Source organism: Sinocyclocheilus rhinocerous, unplaced genomic scaffold, assembly GCF_001515625.1.
Source record: "Sinocyclocheilus rhinocerous isolate Xijiao unplaced genomic scaffold, SAMN03320098_v1.1 scaffold1406, whole genome shotgun sequence".
Classification (NCBI taxonomy): Eukaryota; Metazoa; Chordata; class Actinopteri; order Cypriniformes; family Cyprinidae; genus Sinocyclocheilus; species Sinocyclocheilus rhinocerous.
Window position 1 is genome coordinate 309615 of NW_015647095.1, and position 16265 is coordinate 325879.

Consider the following 16265-nt stretch of genomic DNA (forward strand, 5'->3'; position numbering starts at 1 on the left):
TCTTGCCCTGTTCGGATACTGTTTGCCCCTGCCTGGACCTTTGCCTTGTACCTGGATTATCCCTCTAGTCTCGCCCTGTTGGATTACGTTTGCCGTCGACTGACCCTCGCTTGTCTACCGGACTGCTCTTGCCTTGTCTTCTACATACCAGTTTGCCATTGTCTGACCCATGCCTGTTTCTGACCATGTCTTCTAAATAAAGCTTGCAAATGGATCCGCACGTCTCATGTCTCTTTTGTCCCGTAACAGTCATGGTAACATTAGATAACTTTTAACAATTTATGAGGCAATATTCTAAATGACCATCCATTTGATTAATGTATTTTACATGTAAATTACATATTTGGGGAGGTATGCCTCAAGTAGCTACTTGGCTATTGTTTAACACTGCATGGTCTATAAAATATAATAAATATAATACAAAAATGTTAATAATAAAATAAATAATTAAAAATCATATATTATAATAATAATAATGTTTTTGAAATACTAATATTATTGTTGTTCTTGTTATTTGACAATAAATCTTTTATTTTTATTGTAATAAAGTAAAATTGAATTAAAATGTGGACAATATTTTGTGGTAACACTTTATTTTAAGGTGTCCATGTTACATGTACTTACTATTATAATAACAATGAATTATTCATAATAATAATAATTCATTACATTTATATAGCGCTTTTCTAGGCACTCAAAGCTCTTTACATTGTCAGGGGGTATCTCCTCATCCACCACCAGTGTGCAGCATTCACCTGGATGATGCGACGGCAGCCAAAGTGCGCCAGAACGCCCACCACACACCAGCTTATTGGTGGAGAGGAGACAGAGTGATGAAGCCAATCAGTAGATATGGGGATTGTTAGGAGGCCAATGGGCAAATTTTGGGCAAAATCACAGGGTGAGCACCCCCTGCTGGCCTCACTGACACCTCTTCCAACAGCAACCTAGTTTTCCCAGGAGGTCTCCCATCCAGGTACTGACCAGGCTCAGCCCTGCTTAGCTTCAGTGGGTAACCAGTCTTGGGCTACAGGGTGATATGGCTGCCGAGTAGTAACAGGGTGATATGACTGCCTGACTGTAATTAGTGGTAGTATAATTACATGCAAGTAACCCTAATCCTAACCATATAGTAAGTACATAGTTAATTAATATTTAACTCAGTACTTAAATGTATTACAAGGAAACAGATTTGGCTTTATTACCAACTGTTAAAACTTAGGCTGCCAAAAGGAATAAATAATTGTGATTCATTTTATAGCTACTATACACCTAGGCCATGCCAAAAATCATTGAATTTTTCTTTTTTAATTTCTTTTAAGGAATTTTACAAGACACATTAGAGACAAAGTGAATACTTTAGCAATAAAATACTTTAAATTCATTTCAAATCAAAACCCACAGAGGCAAGGTTTATACTTAGTTTATTTCAAATCAAAACCTATACCAATGTGTAACCATTCAGATGAGTCTGTACAGTATATGAAGAATGACAGTACACCTCACCATCCCTCCCAGGAAAAAAATGAAATTCTGTTTGAGTGCTGGTACGCTCGCTCTCGAGAAGCTCTCATGAATATTTAATCAGGTTCTTGTCTGGCCATTCATCAGCTCACCCATTTAGTCAGGAGCAGTCAAAACGGAAAATCTCTCCTAATCAGCAAAAACATAATCATTAGCTAGTTCTCCAGCCATCTCGCATTACACTGAATATGATTATGAGCGATTATGACAGACCCAGCAAAGCACTTTAATCATAATATCAGTCTTCAGACTGGAAAAGTGCCGTTCAGGACAGACCAAGAGGAAACACTCTTGCACTGATGCCAGAATTCTCTACACTGCTGACTGTGCCCTGCTCATCTCCTGAGAACTGGATATGCTTTGTTATGGAATCACATTTTGGCTCTCCTCAGGTTCATTTTTTATCTTTCTGGAAAAAGAGGCCTTCAGCAGTCTGAATAAATGTAATATGAGTAGGGCTGCCACAGAGTAAATACTGCAGCTCTCTAAACTCTAGTCCGAATGGCATGGAAAGAAAGAAGGACGTCACATGAAATGAAATTTTTTAAACAAAAATCACATCCTTTAGTTAACTAGCTCTGGGCGCTCTATAAAAGTCACAGTTTGCGGTTTGACATTTGGATAAAATTCCTCAGGGAACATCTAACAGTGGCGACAATTGTTCCCATGGAGCTGAACTAATGCAACAGTGAGTTCTCGCAGCTCTGTAATCAAAGGCACCTGTCAGGTGGGTTTGTAACTACCACATGTGCCGTTCCCTTCTGACAGAGCCAAAGATAGACTGAAGCAATTAAACTACACAATTAAAGATGATTTTAACATGTCACCATTATGAAGACACTGACATGAATATCTAATTGGGTAATATTCTAAATGATCCTTTGATTACTGTCATTTTCATGTTCAATTATATATCTCTTTATGATTACTCATTGCAAATTTGGAGTGCACTCTTCCAAGGAACAATGAGAAAAAAAACACATGAAAATGCTTAAATTTTCATGCACAATGACCTGAAATATGTATGCATGCAACCCGTGGTCTTTCATATTCAGTCACACTTATCACATCCTCAGTAATTTACCAGCTAATTTGCTCTTGGATTGAAAATGAGATGCTGAGCAAATGCATGCTGTGAAATTGCAATTTGATCCTTAATGATGGCCAAATGAATTTCTAAAACAATTCTTATTGTGTCACATTTAAACTAGATGCAATACAGAAATCACACTGCAAGAAAGACATTGAATCAAACTCTGTACTCTGTGACCTGGTGGATAGCAGTATGACAGATTGGGTGACTGATGTAGTAGTCTCTCAGTCTCAGACAGTACGCCCACAGTCCACCCACAGCACGTTTTCTGACCGTCTGATGTATAGTGCACTCAAAAAATAGGTTGAAATCATCAGTTCTAATCTGATTGGCTGGCGTTGTGCAAATTCAGGTAGTAAAGGCACAGGCTGTCTCATCAATAGTTCTGAAAAAAGTGCTGCTAACAAGACTTTTGAAGAACTATCTAATCTCTGCATTTATAAAAGTCTGCAAAGTTAGTGGCATCAAAACTTTGAAAGATGTTTAATATTCCAAAGAAAGACATTTAAAAACAGAAGTGTATATTATTCTTTGTTGTTTTCTGTAGTTACAAAAGTGACAGTAAAAATGTTTTATTCTGAAAAAAGGCATCATGGTTTCAACAAAAATATTAAGCAGCACAACTATTTTCAACAATGATAATAATAAATGTTTCTTGAGCAGCAAATCATAATGATTAGTGAAGGATCATGTGACACTGAATACTGGAATAATGATGCTGAAAATTCAGCTTCGACATCACAGGAATAAATTACATTTGAACACATTAAAATATATGTTATTTAAAATTGTTATAAAATTTCACAATATTAATGTTTTACCTGTATTTACATTTATTATCAAATAAATATAGTCTTGGTGATTATAAGGGTCTTTCAAAAACATTAAAATCTTTCACTGACGTCAAACATTAAAATAGTAAATTATGTTAGAAAAATGTTACATTCAATACTTCTATCTTTTGAAGTCTGATTATGAAGCTGTGCCCATAAAGACAAAACAAACTGTGATTGGTAGCTTTATATTTTTATCTTCTATATCTTATAACTTCTTGTCTAAGTGGGTGGTTCTTAGTGATAAAAATGTACTGTCACTGTCTGGCTCAAAACTATTGATGAAATATGAATATAATGCATATGATACAGACAAATAGCACAGGCCCAACTTCTTCTAACATACTTGGTGAGCTGTTTTTAATCAGAGGTGTCATCAACTTACCCTGCAAAGGGAGGACCTGGCCGGTCTGGACCATAATGCTGAGTTGCAGAACGAGCTGAGGTGCGCTCTTCAGGAAGGTCTCAAGCAACCTCAGCATGCTGATGTCAGCGTTCTCAAACATCGTACGCCAGTAGAAGTGTTTGTGCTCATGGTCCCCACGCCAGCGGCTTTGCACGCCCAGATATAAGGCATGGACATACCTGGGGTAAAAAGCATAGGATAAGACCTCCAGATCATTTCTAAACACATCACCAAAACTTGCATCAGAAAATGCTAAATTACACTAGTGGTCAAAAGTTTGGAAAATTTGTTTTTTTTTTTTGAAAGAGAGAGCTTACCAAGGCTGCATTTATTTGATGAAAAATACTATAAAAACAGTAAGATTGTAAAATCTTTTTACAATTAAAAATCACTGTTTACTATTAGAATATGTTTCAAAATTTAATTTCTTCCTGTGATGGCAAAGCTGAATCATTACTCCAGTCTTCAGTGTCACACGATCCTTCAGAAATCATTATAATATGCTAATTTAGTGCTTAAGAAACATTTCATATTATTATCATGCATTTTGAAATGTATGTTTTGCTGCTTAATATTTCTGTGGAAACGACGGTACACTACCATCACTACACTACAGTGCATTACCAGTTTTGTGCAAGACTGTGTAAGAGAAAAATAAAGAAAAGAAAGAAAGATATTAATACAAGGGCACATTAAATTGATCAAAGTACATTTATAATGTTACAAAAGATTTCTATTTTTAAAATAAATGCTGTTCTTTTGAAGTGATTTCTGGATCATGTAACACTGAAGACTGAGTAATGGCTGCTGAAAATTCAGCTTTGCATCACAGAAATAAATTACATTTTAAAACATATAGAAACAAATAGAAAGCAGTTATTTTTAACTGTAGTAATATTTCACAACGTTACAGTTTTTACTGTATTTTTGATCAAATAAATGCTGCCTTGGTGAGCATAAGGGACTTCTTTTCTCTTTCGGAATTCCATATAACCTTGATGCCAGTCTGCAGGCTTGGAAAAGACCTAGAGTCTGCTTATAATGTCACTGTGACCAGCTGAAAAAGGCAGTACACTTGTCTGGGCAGACTGCCAGCGCACCATCGAGTGCTCCAGCATGTGATGTTCTACCCTCAGCACCACAGTCTACATACTGTTGCAGATCTCTTGAGACACACCAAGGTCGCACTTGAGATCACACGGATGTCAGTGAGCATGTTTTCTCAGGAGGGATCACTGTCTCTTACTTTCCTTATTTCAAATTTCCTGATTTACGACCCCAGGACTGCACTGTTTATCCTGTGAGATGGATGTAAGTGCCAGAAGAAAGTAGAGAGTGCATGGCTTTTGGAAGATTTGAAGCAAAACCTGCAGCTGTGCATTCGGAAGATATTTATGTGAGGCCCTTGAAAAATCTGACTTTCACTGGACTTAATTTGTTTCTTTTGACAGGAAGTGCCATGATTTTTCAGTCTGTCTCAAGGGTAGCGAGAGTAATAGAAGTGCTCGCCGGATGTCAGGAGATTGGCAGAATGAATCACCCTGACTTGATGAGGTCTATAAAATTGCTCCACATCCTTCTCACAACTTGCTGTGCGAGAAAAAAAACAGGCTCTGAAAGAAAAATCAAGCAATAGAGCGCCTGCGAGAATAGCTGTCAGTGAGCGTGCCTCAAATTTGACAAGTGACACACAGTCTTTCTTTCTCTAAATAAAGAGTGTGCTTTCAATGAGACAGAAAAGCTCTCTTTGCTCGTAAAATTCAGCCTAAGGGCACACAGATGATATCAGACAAAATCAAACCTTGAACCTTGACCATGCAACTATTTATTTTTCTTCAAGAAAAAATAGGAAAATGTGAACAAATAGGCAGCGCTACAGCTGAGAAAACATCTCTCAAATAGCCACGATTGGCAGGCAATGCATCAGTCTCCATGGTGATGACTGGCAAACATTGCAGCTGACAAGCTTGGCCCATTACTTAGTTTAATATAACCCAATTGGAGACAATCATCTGCTAGGCCTGCGTTTTGCAAAGACTCAGGCTTCCTCTGAAAAGGACTTTCTATTATAAAGACAGGTCAGAACAGGCTCACCACATTATGATTATGTTGCTGTTCACCTGCCATTAAACTCCATTAGAATTCAGCAATATTCAGAATGGCCAATTGACCCAATACAGAAATCACACTGCAAGAAAGACATTGAATCAAACTCTGTACTCTGTGACCTGGTGGATAGCAGTATGACAGATTGGGTGACTGATGTAGTAGTCTCTCAGTCTCAGACAGTACGCCCACAGTCCACCCACAGCACGTTTTCTGACCGTCTGATGTATAGTGCACTCAAAAAATAGGTTGAAATCATCAGTTCTAATCTGATTGGCTGGCGTTGTGCAAATTCAGGTAGTAAAGGCACAGGCTGTCTCATCAATAGTTCTGAAAAAAGTGCTGCTAACAAGACTTTTGAAGAACTATCTAATCTCTGCATTTATAAAAGTCTGCAAAGTTAGTGGCATCAAAACTTTGAAAGATGTTTAATATTCCAAAGAAAGACATTTAAAAACAGAAGTGTATATTATTCTTTGTTGTTTTCTGTAGTTACAAAAGTGACAGTAAAAATGTTTTATTCTGAAAAAAGGCATCATGGTTTCAACAAAAATATTAAGCAGCACAACTATTTTCAACAATGATAATAATAAATGTTTCTTGAGCAGCAAATCATAATGATTAGTGAAGGATCATGTGACACTGAATACTGGAATAATGATGCTGAAAATTCAGCTTCGACATCACAGGAATAAATTACATTTGAACACATTAAAATATATGTTATTTAAAATTGTTATAAAATTTCACAATATTAATGTTTTACCTGTATTTACATTTATTATCAAATAAATATAGTCTTGGTGATTATAAGGGTCTTTCAAAAACATTAAAATCTTTCACTGACGTCAAACATTAAAATAGTAAATTATGTTAGAAAAATGTTACATTCAATACTTCTATCTTTTGAAGTCTGATTATGAAGCTGTGCCCATAAAGACAAAACAAACTGTGATTGGTAGCTTTATATTTTTATCTTCTATATCTTATAACTTCTTGTCTAAGTGGGTGGTTCTTAGTGATAAAAATGTACTGTCACTGTCTGGCTCAAAACTATTGATGAAATATGAATATAATGCATATGATACAGACAAATAGCACAGGCCCAACTTCTTCTAACATACTTGGTGAGCTGTTTTTAATCAGAGGTGTCATCAACTTACCCTGCAAAGGGAGGACCTGGCCGGTCTGGACCATAATGCTGAGTTGCAGAACGAGCTGAGGTGCGCTCTTCAGGAAGGTCTCAAGCAACCTCAGCATGCTGATGTCAGCGTTCTCAAACATCGTACGCCAGTAGAAGTGTTTGTGCTCATGGTCCCCACGCCAGCGGCTTTGCACGCCCAGATATAAGGCATGGACATACCTGGGGTAAAAAGCATAGGATAAGACCTCCAGATCATTTCTAAACACATCACCAAAACTTGCATCAGAAAATGCTAAATTACACTAGTGGTCAAAAGTTTGGAAAATTTGTTTTTTTTTTTTGAAAGAGAGAGCTTACCAAGGCTGCATTTATTTGATGAAAAATACTATAAAAACAGTAAGATTGTAAAATCTTTTTACAATTAAAAATCACTGTTTACTATTAGAATATGTTTCAAAATTTAATTTCTTCCTGTGATGGCAAAGCTGAATCATTACTCCAGTCTTCAGTGTCACACGATCCTTCAGAAATCATTATAATATGCTAATTTAGTGCTTAAGAAACATTTCATATTATTATCATGCATTTTGAAATGTATGTTTTGCTGCTTAATATTTCTGTGGAAACGACGGTACACTACCATCACTACACTACAGTGCATTACCAGTTTTGTGCAAGACTGTGTAAGAGAAAAATAAAGAAAAGAAAGAAAGATATTAATACAAGGGCACATTAAATTGATCAAAGTACATTTATAATGTTACAAAAGATTTCTATTTTTAAAATAAATGCTGTTCTTTTGAAGTGATTTCTGGATCATGTAACACTGAAGACTGAGTAATGGCTGCTGAAAATTCAGCTTTGCATCACAGAAATAAATTACATTTTAAAACATATAGAAACAAATAGAAAGCAGTTATTTTTAACTGTAGTAATATTTCACAACGTTACAGTTTTTACTGTATTTTTGATCAAATAAATGCTGCCTTGGTGAGCATAAGGGACTTCTTTTCTCTTTCGGAATTCCATATAACCTTGATGCCAGTCTGCAGGCTTGGAAAAGACCTAGAGTCTGCTTATAATGTCACTGTGACCAGCTGAAAAAGGCAGTACACTTGTCTGGGCAGACTGCCAGCGCACCATCGAGTGCTCCAGCATGTGATGTTCTACCCTCAGCACCACAGTCTACATACTGTTGCAGATCTCTTGAGACACACCAAGGTCGCACTTGAGATCACACGGATGTCAGTGAGCATGTTTTCTCAGGAGGGATCACTGTCTCTTACTTTCCTTATTTCAAATTTCCTGATTTACGACCCCAGGACTGCACTGTTTATCCTGTGAGATGGATGTAAGTGCCAGAAGAAAGTAGAGAGTGCATGGCTTTTGGAAGATTTGAAGCAAAACCTGCAGCTGTGCATTCGGAAGATATTTATGTGAGGCCCTTGAAAAATCTGACTTTCACTGGACTTAATTTGTTTCTTTTGACAGGAAGTGCCATGATTTTTCAGTCTGTCTCAAGGGTAGCGAGAGTAATAGAAGTGCTTGCCGGATGTCAGGAGATTGGCAGGAGAATGAATCACCCTGACTTGATGAGGTCTATAAAATTGCTCCACATCCTTCTCACAACTTGCTGTGCGAGAAAAAAAACAGGCTCTGAAAGAAAAATCAAGCAATAGAGCGCCTGCGAGAATAGCTGTCAGTGAGCGTGCCTCAAATTTGACAAGTGACACACAGTCTTTCTTTCTCTAAATAAAGAGTGTGCTTTCAATGAGACAGAAAAGCTCTCTTTGCTCGTAAAATTCAGCCTAAGGGCACACAGATGATATCAGACAAAATCAAACCTTGAACCTTGACCATGCAACTATTTATTTTTCTTCAAGAAAAAATAGGAAAATGTGAACAAATAGGCAGCGCTACAGCTGAGAAAACATCTCTCAAATAGCCACGATTGGCAGGCAATGCATCAGTCTCCATGGTGATGACTGGCAAACATTGCAGCTGACAAGCTTGGCCCATTACTTAGTTTAATATAACCCAATTGGAGACAATCATCTGCTAGGCCTGCGTTTTGCAAAGACTCAGGCTTCCTCTGAAAAGGACTTTCTATTATAAAGACAGGTCAGAACAGGCTCACCACATTATGATTATGTTGCTGTTCACCTGCCATTAAACTCCATTAGAATTCAGCAATATTCAGAATGGCCAATTGACCTATTTGGTTACTCAGATGGCACAGCTGGCCAAACAGCACTCAGCTATTAACTGGCAGGGTTCCTGTAAGTCAGTTAAATACAATTCCCCCTCTCTGCTAAATTACAACACTGATCACACCCTTGAGAATGACAGCAGAAAGAAAGAAAGAAAGACTTGAAATCAATGTTGAATGTTCTAGATCAGATTTCCAGTTGGCTGGACTCAGGCTGTCATTTATTTTATTGAACAGTTAAGCCCTGCTAAGACACTGGATCATGTCATCATGTAACAGAATTAGGAAAATGGAAGTGCTTTCTATTTCCTGTCGCCATATACAGTACATTTTTTTCATTCTTTGCTGTCCTTCTCAAGAGTGTGATCAGAGAATTTTGTTGTAATCTTTCTGTCTTTGACTCGCTATAGGTTCTTTAACCAGATTTAAAAGCTATTTCACAATATTGAGTATAAATCAATGTAGGACTATACCAGCTAGGGAGAAAGCGAAAGACAATTTTCCTGCATAAGTACAATCAATTTAGGATGGTATAATCTGTATCTATATTTATATTGCTTTACAAACATTCAGTAACTGCATCATTTAATGCATTCAATGAACACATAATATTTAGAATATGCACAACATGTGACAGACGTCTGCAGACAAATGGATGAGGGTTCCTTCATTTCCAGATTATAGTCTTTTTCAGTAAAAAAAAATAAAAAATGTTGAGTACGAAAGTCAGTTCAGACATAGGAATAAATGTGATGAAGTAATTAGAGCTTGATATTTCGCCTCTTATGCATAATAGACAGAATTTAGGAATGTAAAGACATTTAAAATGTTTTTTTCTTGAATTAGCATCAAACACTGAAAAAAAAAAACTTATTCAGATTTCTGTCTTTTAAATGTATGTAATTCATCCCATCAGTGCTCAACCAGACATACCTTCAAACAAACACAAACCTAAATCACACTAAAACACACACTGCCTACAGCTTCCCTCGGTTTATCAAACACACAGTAACCACAGCTTAAGTTTTATTAGGTTCCTTGCCTTGTCACAGTTAATCCCAGTGCACCGTCTCTCAGGAATCTGTCTCAAATAGGAATTAAGCTGTTTGGCCAGCAGCAACAGACATCCCCTATCTCTCCTCTAGAATGTGTCCTCACTTCTCCTCGGTAGAGTTTTACTTTGGTATCCAGAGGGGAGAATCAATCACACAGTGCTTGCAAATTATCTCATTGTCACAGATGAGACTGTTTTTAAAACTGGTGTTTTTCGCCTTCACTCCTGCTCACTCACACTTTAGATCTGAATCTTATGTATTTATAAATCTTTTGAAAAAACAAACAAACATGGATTTAAACACACTTTTGGCATGCTCAAAAGGGCAGCGCACCTGAAACAAACAAATGACTCTTATGAACCGATACTTTTTAGTGAATCAAAAACCAACAGCGAAACCAGTGTAGTTCACAAACAAATGATTTATTGTTTTATGAATCATTCAGAAAGACTCTTCACTTTAATGAACATGCTGAATCCATTGTGTCAAGATTATCATTGCTTTCAGTGATGGAGTATTGTTCAAAAATGTTATGCTTTATGATACTAAATATTAGTCAAGACGTTTATTAAAATAATTAAATAAGACTAAATGAATATGTAAACCAATTAGAACTGTTGCCTTCATTTTTTTATGTTCTACAAACACTTTTTGCAGCGCTTGTAGTAATTTCTTTCTGTGTAAAGGTGTCTTTTCACCTTCGAGGGTGGTGACTGGTCCTGATTGATCTTGCTCATCTGATGCTGCAGGGTACATGGAATCGAAAAATTGTCTTTGAACGTGTGCAGTGAACCAGGTCAGAGTACCCAGAGGGGACTCTTGAATAGGGCTCACTCAAATGCTCAGTGAAGTCTTTGGTTAAACGGAAATGTAAGAAAGAGAATATTTTATTGGGCATCAGATAGTTGTATCATTATTTTATGTCTGATGTAAAGCCATGAGGGGAAATTGCTTTATAATGGCTAATTTTCATATCAAACCACCCAGTTTTCACATATTCTCCCTCTCAATCATTCTCTCAAGCATGCATCTCAACCCTAAAAATGGGCATTTATTTTCACATCTACTCTCCACCTATCATTCATTCCTCACCTGTCCTTCTTTGCAGCAGCTCAGCGCTCTCTCAGTCTCTGGCTGGCTGTTGCAGGTAAGGACATGTAAACACTACAGCTATAATCCCTGTAATGCAGAGATGTGACAAGCTCAGTGCCGGTGGCAGCTTTAATGTCATTACTGCTAATTCCAATCAAACAAAGGCAGAGAGCCTGGGAAGCTCTGCTCGGAAGCTTTTAAGCAAAGACTCAGTCAGAGAGTAGGCTACTAGTGAGAGGTGAAGAACAGAAAGAAATCCATTGCAGGTCAAACAGAGGTAACATGAAAATGGCAAAATGTGCTTCCTAAAAGGTGCTATTCTTAGCTATACTGATAGAAAGAGCCAAAGCAAGAGCTGAGGATATTTCATTAGACATTGGCCTGCAGTGCCAATGATGTTTTCGTTAGTGGCACTGGAAATATTTTGAGTTAATTATATAGTCATGGGAACTTAGCTCTGAAGGGCTTAGGCTAAAAGTCTCAAGGCTAATTTGTGAATAAAAAGGGATAATGGTTCGATTTATTCAAATGAGATGAAAATTATTTCCCAATTGTGCCTTATTTGCAGGCTGGCTGGTTTGTTTTGAATTGCAGATATGCAATTGCATTCTCTTTCTGAAAAGCGTCTGCCGTCTTATTACATGAACACATGAATTTCATCTCCAGAGCTGCTCTGAGAGTCACTTCACCAGCATTTCACCATTTCATTTGATAAAAATGATCATCATCATATACACACAGAAAATCAAAGGTCATCATGACAACCTGTCATAAAACCACAAACTTTTGGTTTACCTTAAAGAATTATATTAAAAATATATTACTATTGCACTGTAGAATGTACTTCTTAAAGCAATACCACTACTACTACTACTAATAATAATACAATTTATTTAAACACACAGAAATGCAAAGGTCTTCATTATAACCTGTCAATAAAAGTTTGGTCTAACTTGAAGAAATTATGACAGGAACATATTACTGTTGCACAGTAGAATGTACTTCTTAATAATAATAATAATATAAATTATTAATATATTATTTTTAAGGAATATCACAACATTGTTGTCCATATTTTGATTTAAACCATAAATATGCCAAATGAAATAAAAATTAAAAAGGAATTAAATTGAAAGGAACTTAATATTTTTTCATTTGCTTATATTTCATAATTGTATTACAATTTTAAAAGATTAATTAAATTGTTAGTAAATTTGTATTTAATATTATAATGTTTTTATATTCTGTGTGCTCCTGACAGTAAAATGAGCCCCTATAAACATATATAATGGTCCAGTCAAAGAAAAAAATACAGTGACACAAATTTTTAGTCATACCAACCAGCAAGAATTATGGTAAATTTGGTATAAAAAATAAAGTAGGGGAGGGATCTTCTAATAAAAAGGTCAGGAGCAGAGGTCTGATGAAAAGCTGAGTAACAGATAGAGAATGACACAGATGGCATGAGAAGCACAGCACACGTGTTGTGACAGCAGCATAAATGAAGCTTGATCGAAATGACCAGCAGCTTTGTGATATCAATGGCAGAAAACATCACTAACCCTGTGTTACCCTGCGGGTCAGCCAGCAGCAGGGTCCAATCACACAGAAGCTCGACCTGTCACTGCTGATCAACGCAGGAAGTGAAAGACAAGCACATCACAGACTCTGTGTTTACAACCACAATTACACGGCGCTCACTCCCTACACATGCCTCTAATATGTGTGGGTGTGTTCCTACTGATTTATATGTGAGTGGATTCAACTTTTGGCTGTGATCGTGGGCTGCAAATTTTTTTCTCAGCATTATTATGGAAATTGCATTGTGAGTTGCAGTGCACTGTCTGTCAGCAATCAAGATGCTTAGCACTTGATAGACACTTGCACATTCTGCTCATGGCAACCACACTGAGCGAAAAGAGCAAAATCTAATGTCACTGTTTCTTGAGCTTAGTTCAGAAACAAGTCTTATCTTGTAAAAAAAAAAAAAACATCTTTATGACTTTATGTCAACTTTTAGGTCAAATCTGGTGCATATAAAAAGCTCAGGCCCCATTAAAGGAGTAGTTTACCCAAAAATTAAAATGTATTACTCACCCTCAGGCCATCCAAAATGTAGATGACTCCAGTCCATCAGTTAACATCTTGTGAAGTGAAAAGCTGCCATTATTAATGTGTTATAACTATAAACCATCATGCACGTTTATAATCCCTATAACACCTCCTCCAGTGAAAAAGTTAATTCCCTGTTGTTGTCTCACATTAAAATCCACCAACATATTTTAGAACTGTTTTTTGTTGATCTGTGAATATTTATTTTCTGATTCAGACAAGATAACTTTTCACTGGAGAAAGCAATATTATGGAAAGATGGCTCATATTTTAACCGGAAGCAAAGGTTTAAAGTTTAAAACTCTTGATGATAGATTTGTTTCTTACACACATGCAGCTTTTCACTTCATTCATTTAATTAATTACATTAATTTATGGACTGGAGTCGTGTGGTTTACTTGTAGATTATTGTAATGTTTTTATCAGCTGTTTGGACTCTCATTCTGACGGCACCCATTCACTGCAGAGGATCCATTAGTGAGCAAGTGATGTAATGCTAAATTTCTTCAAATCTGTTCCAATGAAGAAACAAACTCATCTACATCTTGGATGGCCTGAGTCAGTCAGTTTTCCGTATATTTTCATTCATGGGTGAACTATTCCTTTACACGGAAAAATAAATGACAGAAAAAACCCAAACAAAATTTCAATTCATCACAGCTATATTTGAAATAAAACCAATGGCATCAGTAAGTAATATTAAAAAAATATTTTGCACTGCTCTAAAGACAAAGGGATTTTCAGAGTGTGCATAAGGCGATTTCTGGTGGACAGATTGAATGAGTGGAGGAGTCTCTCGGGGAGATTATTGACCCAGAAGCTCATGAGAGGTGGAGGAGGAAGAGGAGGAGGAGCCTAGAAACAAACAGCTTGGAGATAATGATGAACTAGCATGGGACGACAGGAAATACAAGGAGGATTGCGTTTCCGCACTATGACTGCAGGACAGTCATAGGTGATGCAAACTAACAGCGGTGAGGTTGAATACTGTGATATCTTGCATCATTTCTGTTGTCATTTTCCCATCATAGACACCTCTACTTACTGAATGTATGTTCCAGTGACTGATTCTTAAATTACCATCTTATATGTGATCCTGGATGACAAAACCAGTCTTAAGTGTCAATTTTTCAAAATTGAGATTTATACATAATCTGAAAGCTGAATAAATAAGCTTTCCATTGATGTATGGTTTGTTAGAATAGGAAAATATTTGGTCAAGATACAACTATTTGAAAATCTGGAATCTGAGGGTGCAAAAAAATCAAAATATTGAGAAAATGGAAATTTACAAAATATCTTTATGGAACATGAAAAAAAAAACAAGAAAAATCTATAATTTTGACCCATACAATGTATTTTTGGCTATTGCTACAAATATACCCCAGCGACTTAAGACTGGTTTTGTGGTCCAGGGTCACATATTTGGCCTGCTGAAATATATGTGCTTTCAAATATGAAAGCCTATTAAATTCAATCAATTTGTGCCAAACTACATAAATATTGACTGCAACAAAAGTTGTTCCTATAGTATTTTCTTAACATAAACCTTGCCATCTTAGTAGTTTAATCATATGGCCCTAAATACCCCTAGGCGTGGGTGTGGATTAGTTGCACGCCAAGGGAAGGCATATGATGACAGAAAATTATGAATGAACTGCTGAGGTGACACCTCAAAGGAATGCACTATAGATTTGTATGTCATTATACTGAGTTCTATGCACTCACGTACCTCCAGACCTGTGCCAGCTGAAGAACGTGCACGACGCATTGGAAGAGCCACACGCAGGCTCTGCAGCAGCTCTCAGCGCTGCTCCGTGACCCGGTGACCGCAGCGGAGCGGCCAGCGCCCCGCTGATCGCTGTCCTTGGTGCTGAAGTGGCTCTCGGCATTGGACGCCGCTACCATGGCAGCCGCAGCCGTGCCGCTCCCGTTGGCGTCGGAGTAATCGTACGCGAACCATCGGAAGCTGAGCACCTGCACCACCACAGACGGAATGATGATAAAAACGAGTGTCAGAGCGAACCACCAGTAGTCCCGCCTGAGATAGTAGTCGGCAGCCAGCCACAGGTCTGAAGCCCCGTCCGAGAAAAAGACCAAGAGGGCGCAGAGGGTCCAGCAGCAGTCCAGGAGCGAATACTCCTTCCCGACGGGACGCCACTGGGGAGAGCGCTTCTCCAGTCCAGGGAGGCACGTCGGCGGAATGTCATTCTGCAAAGAAACGGCTGTACCGTCTGATTTCGCGGCCATGTTTGTTGTAGAAAAGAGAGTAGATAGAAAAGGGAGACGGGAGGGAGGGGGTCGTGTGTCTGTGTGGGAGGGAAAAAAGAGGGCTGGGACAAAAAACGCTTCTCCTTATTCCTGCTTGAACATCTAGCTCCTGCATTTTCCACCTGAAAGCAATTTATCACGGCAGTCGCCGACAGTAAGCGTGCAGGCATGCCTGTAGTTTTTATTCAAAAGCCTATAATGTGATATAGAATTAATAATACAGCGATAGGTAGGGATATCCAATCTCATGGCCCGAGAGGGAAGGTACCTCTGCAGTCCTGATTCAGATTCAATTTAGCGCCCGTGTCTTCATTGTCTCAAGCTAGATCAGTTTATGTAAATATTATAAAGTTATATTAATCTGTTCATACCCAAATTATGTCACAGACACAAAAATATGACCATGCTTTATTCCTACTC

The 16265-nt window shown here is 37.5% G+C and overlaps 1 protein-coding gene across 1 annotated transcript in view; it reads right to left on the reverse strand.

Moving 5' to 3' along the window:
* The window catches only part of LOC107708814 (XK-related protein 7-like), a 17635-nt gene extending 1811 nt beyond the window's left edge, over positions 1–15824 (reverse strand). Inside the window, exons 1-2 of the mRNA XM_016513133.1 lie at positions 15307–15824; positions 7126–7325 (exon numbers count right to left, since the gene is read on the reverse strand). Of these exons, the coding sequence (XP_016368619.1) occupies positions 7126–7325; positions 15307–15824 (718 nt within the window). The remainder of the gene's footprint in view (positions 1–7125; positions 7326–15306) is intronic.
* Between the last annotated feature and the right edge of the window lie 441 nt (positions 15825–16265).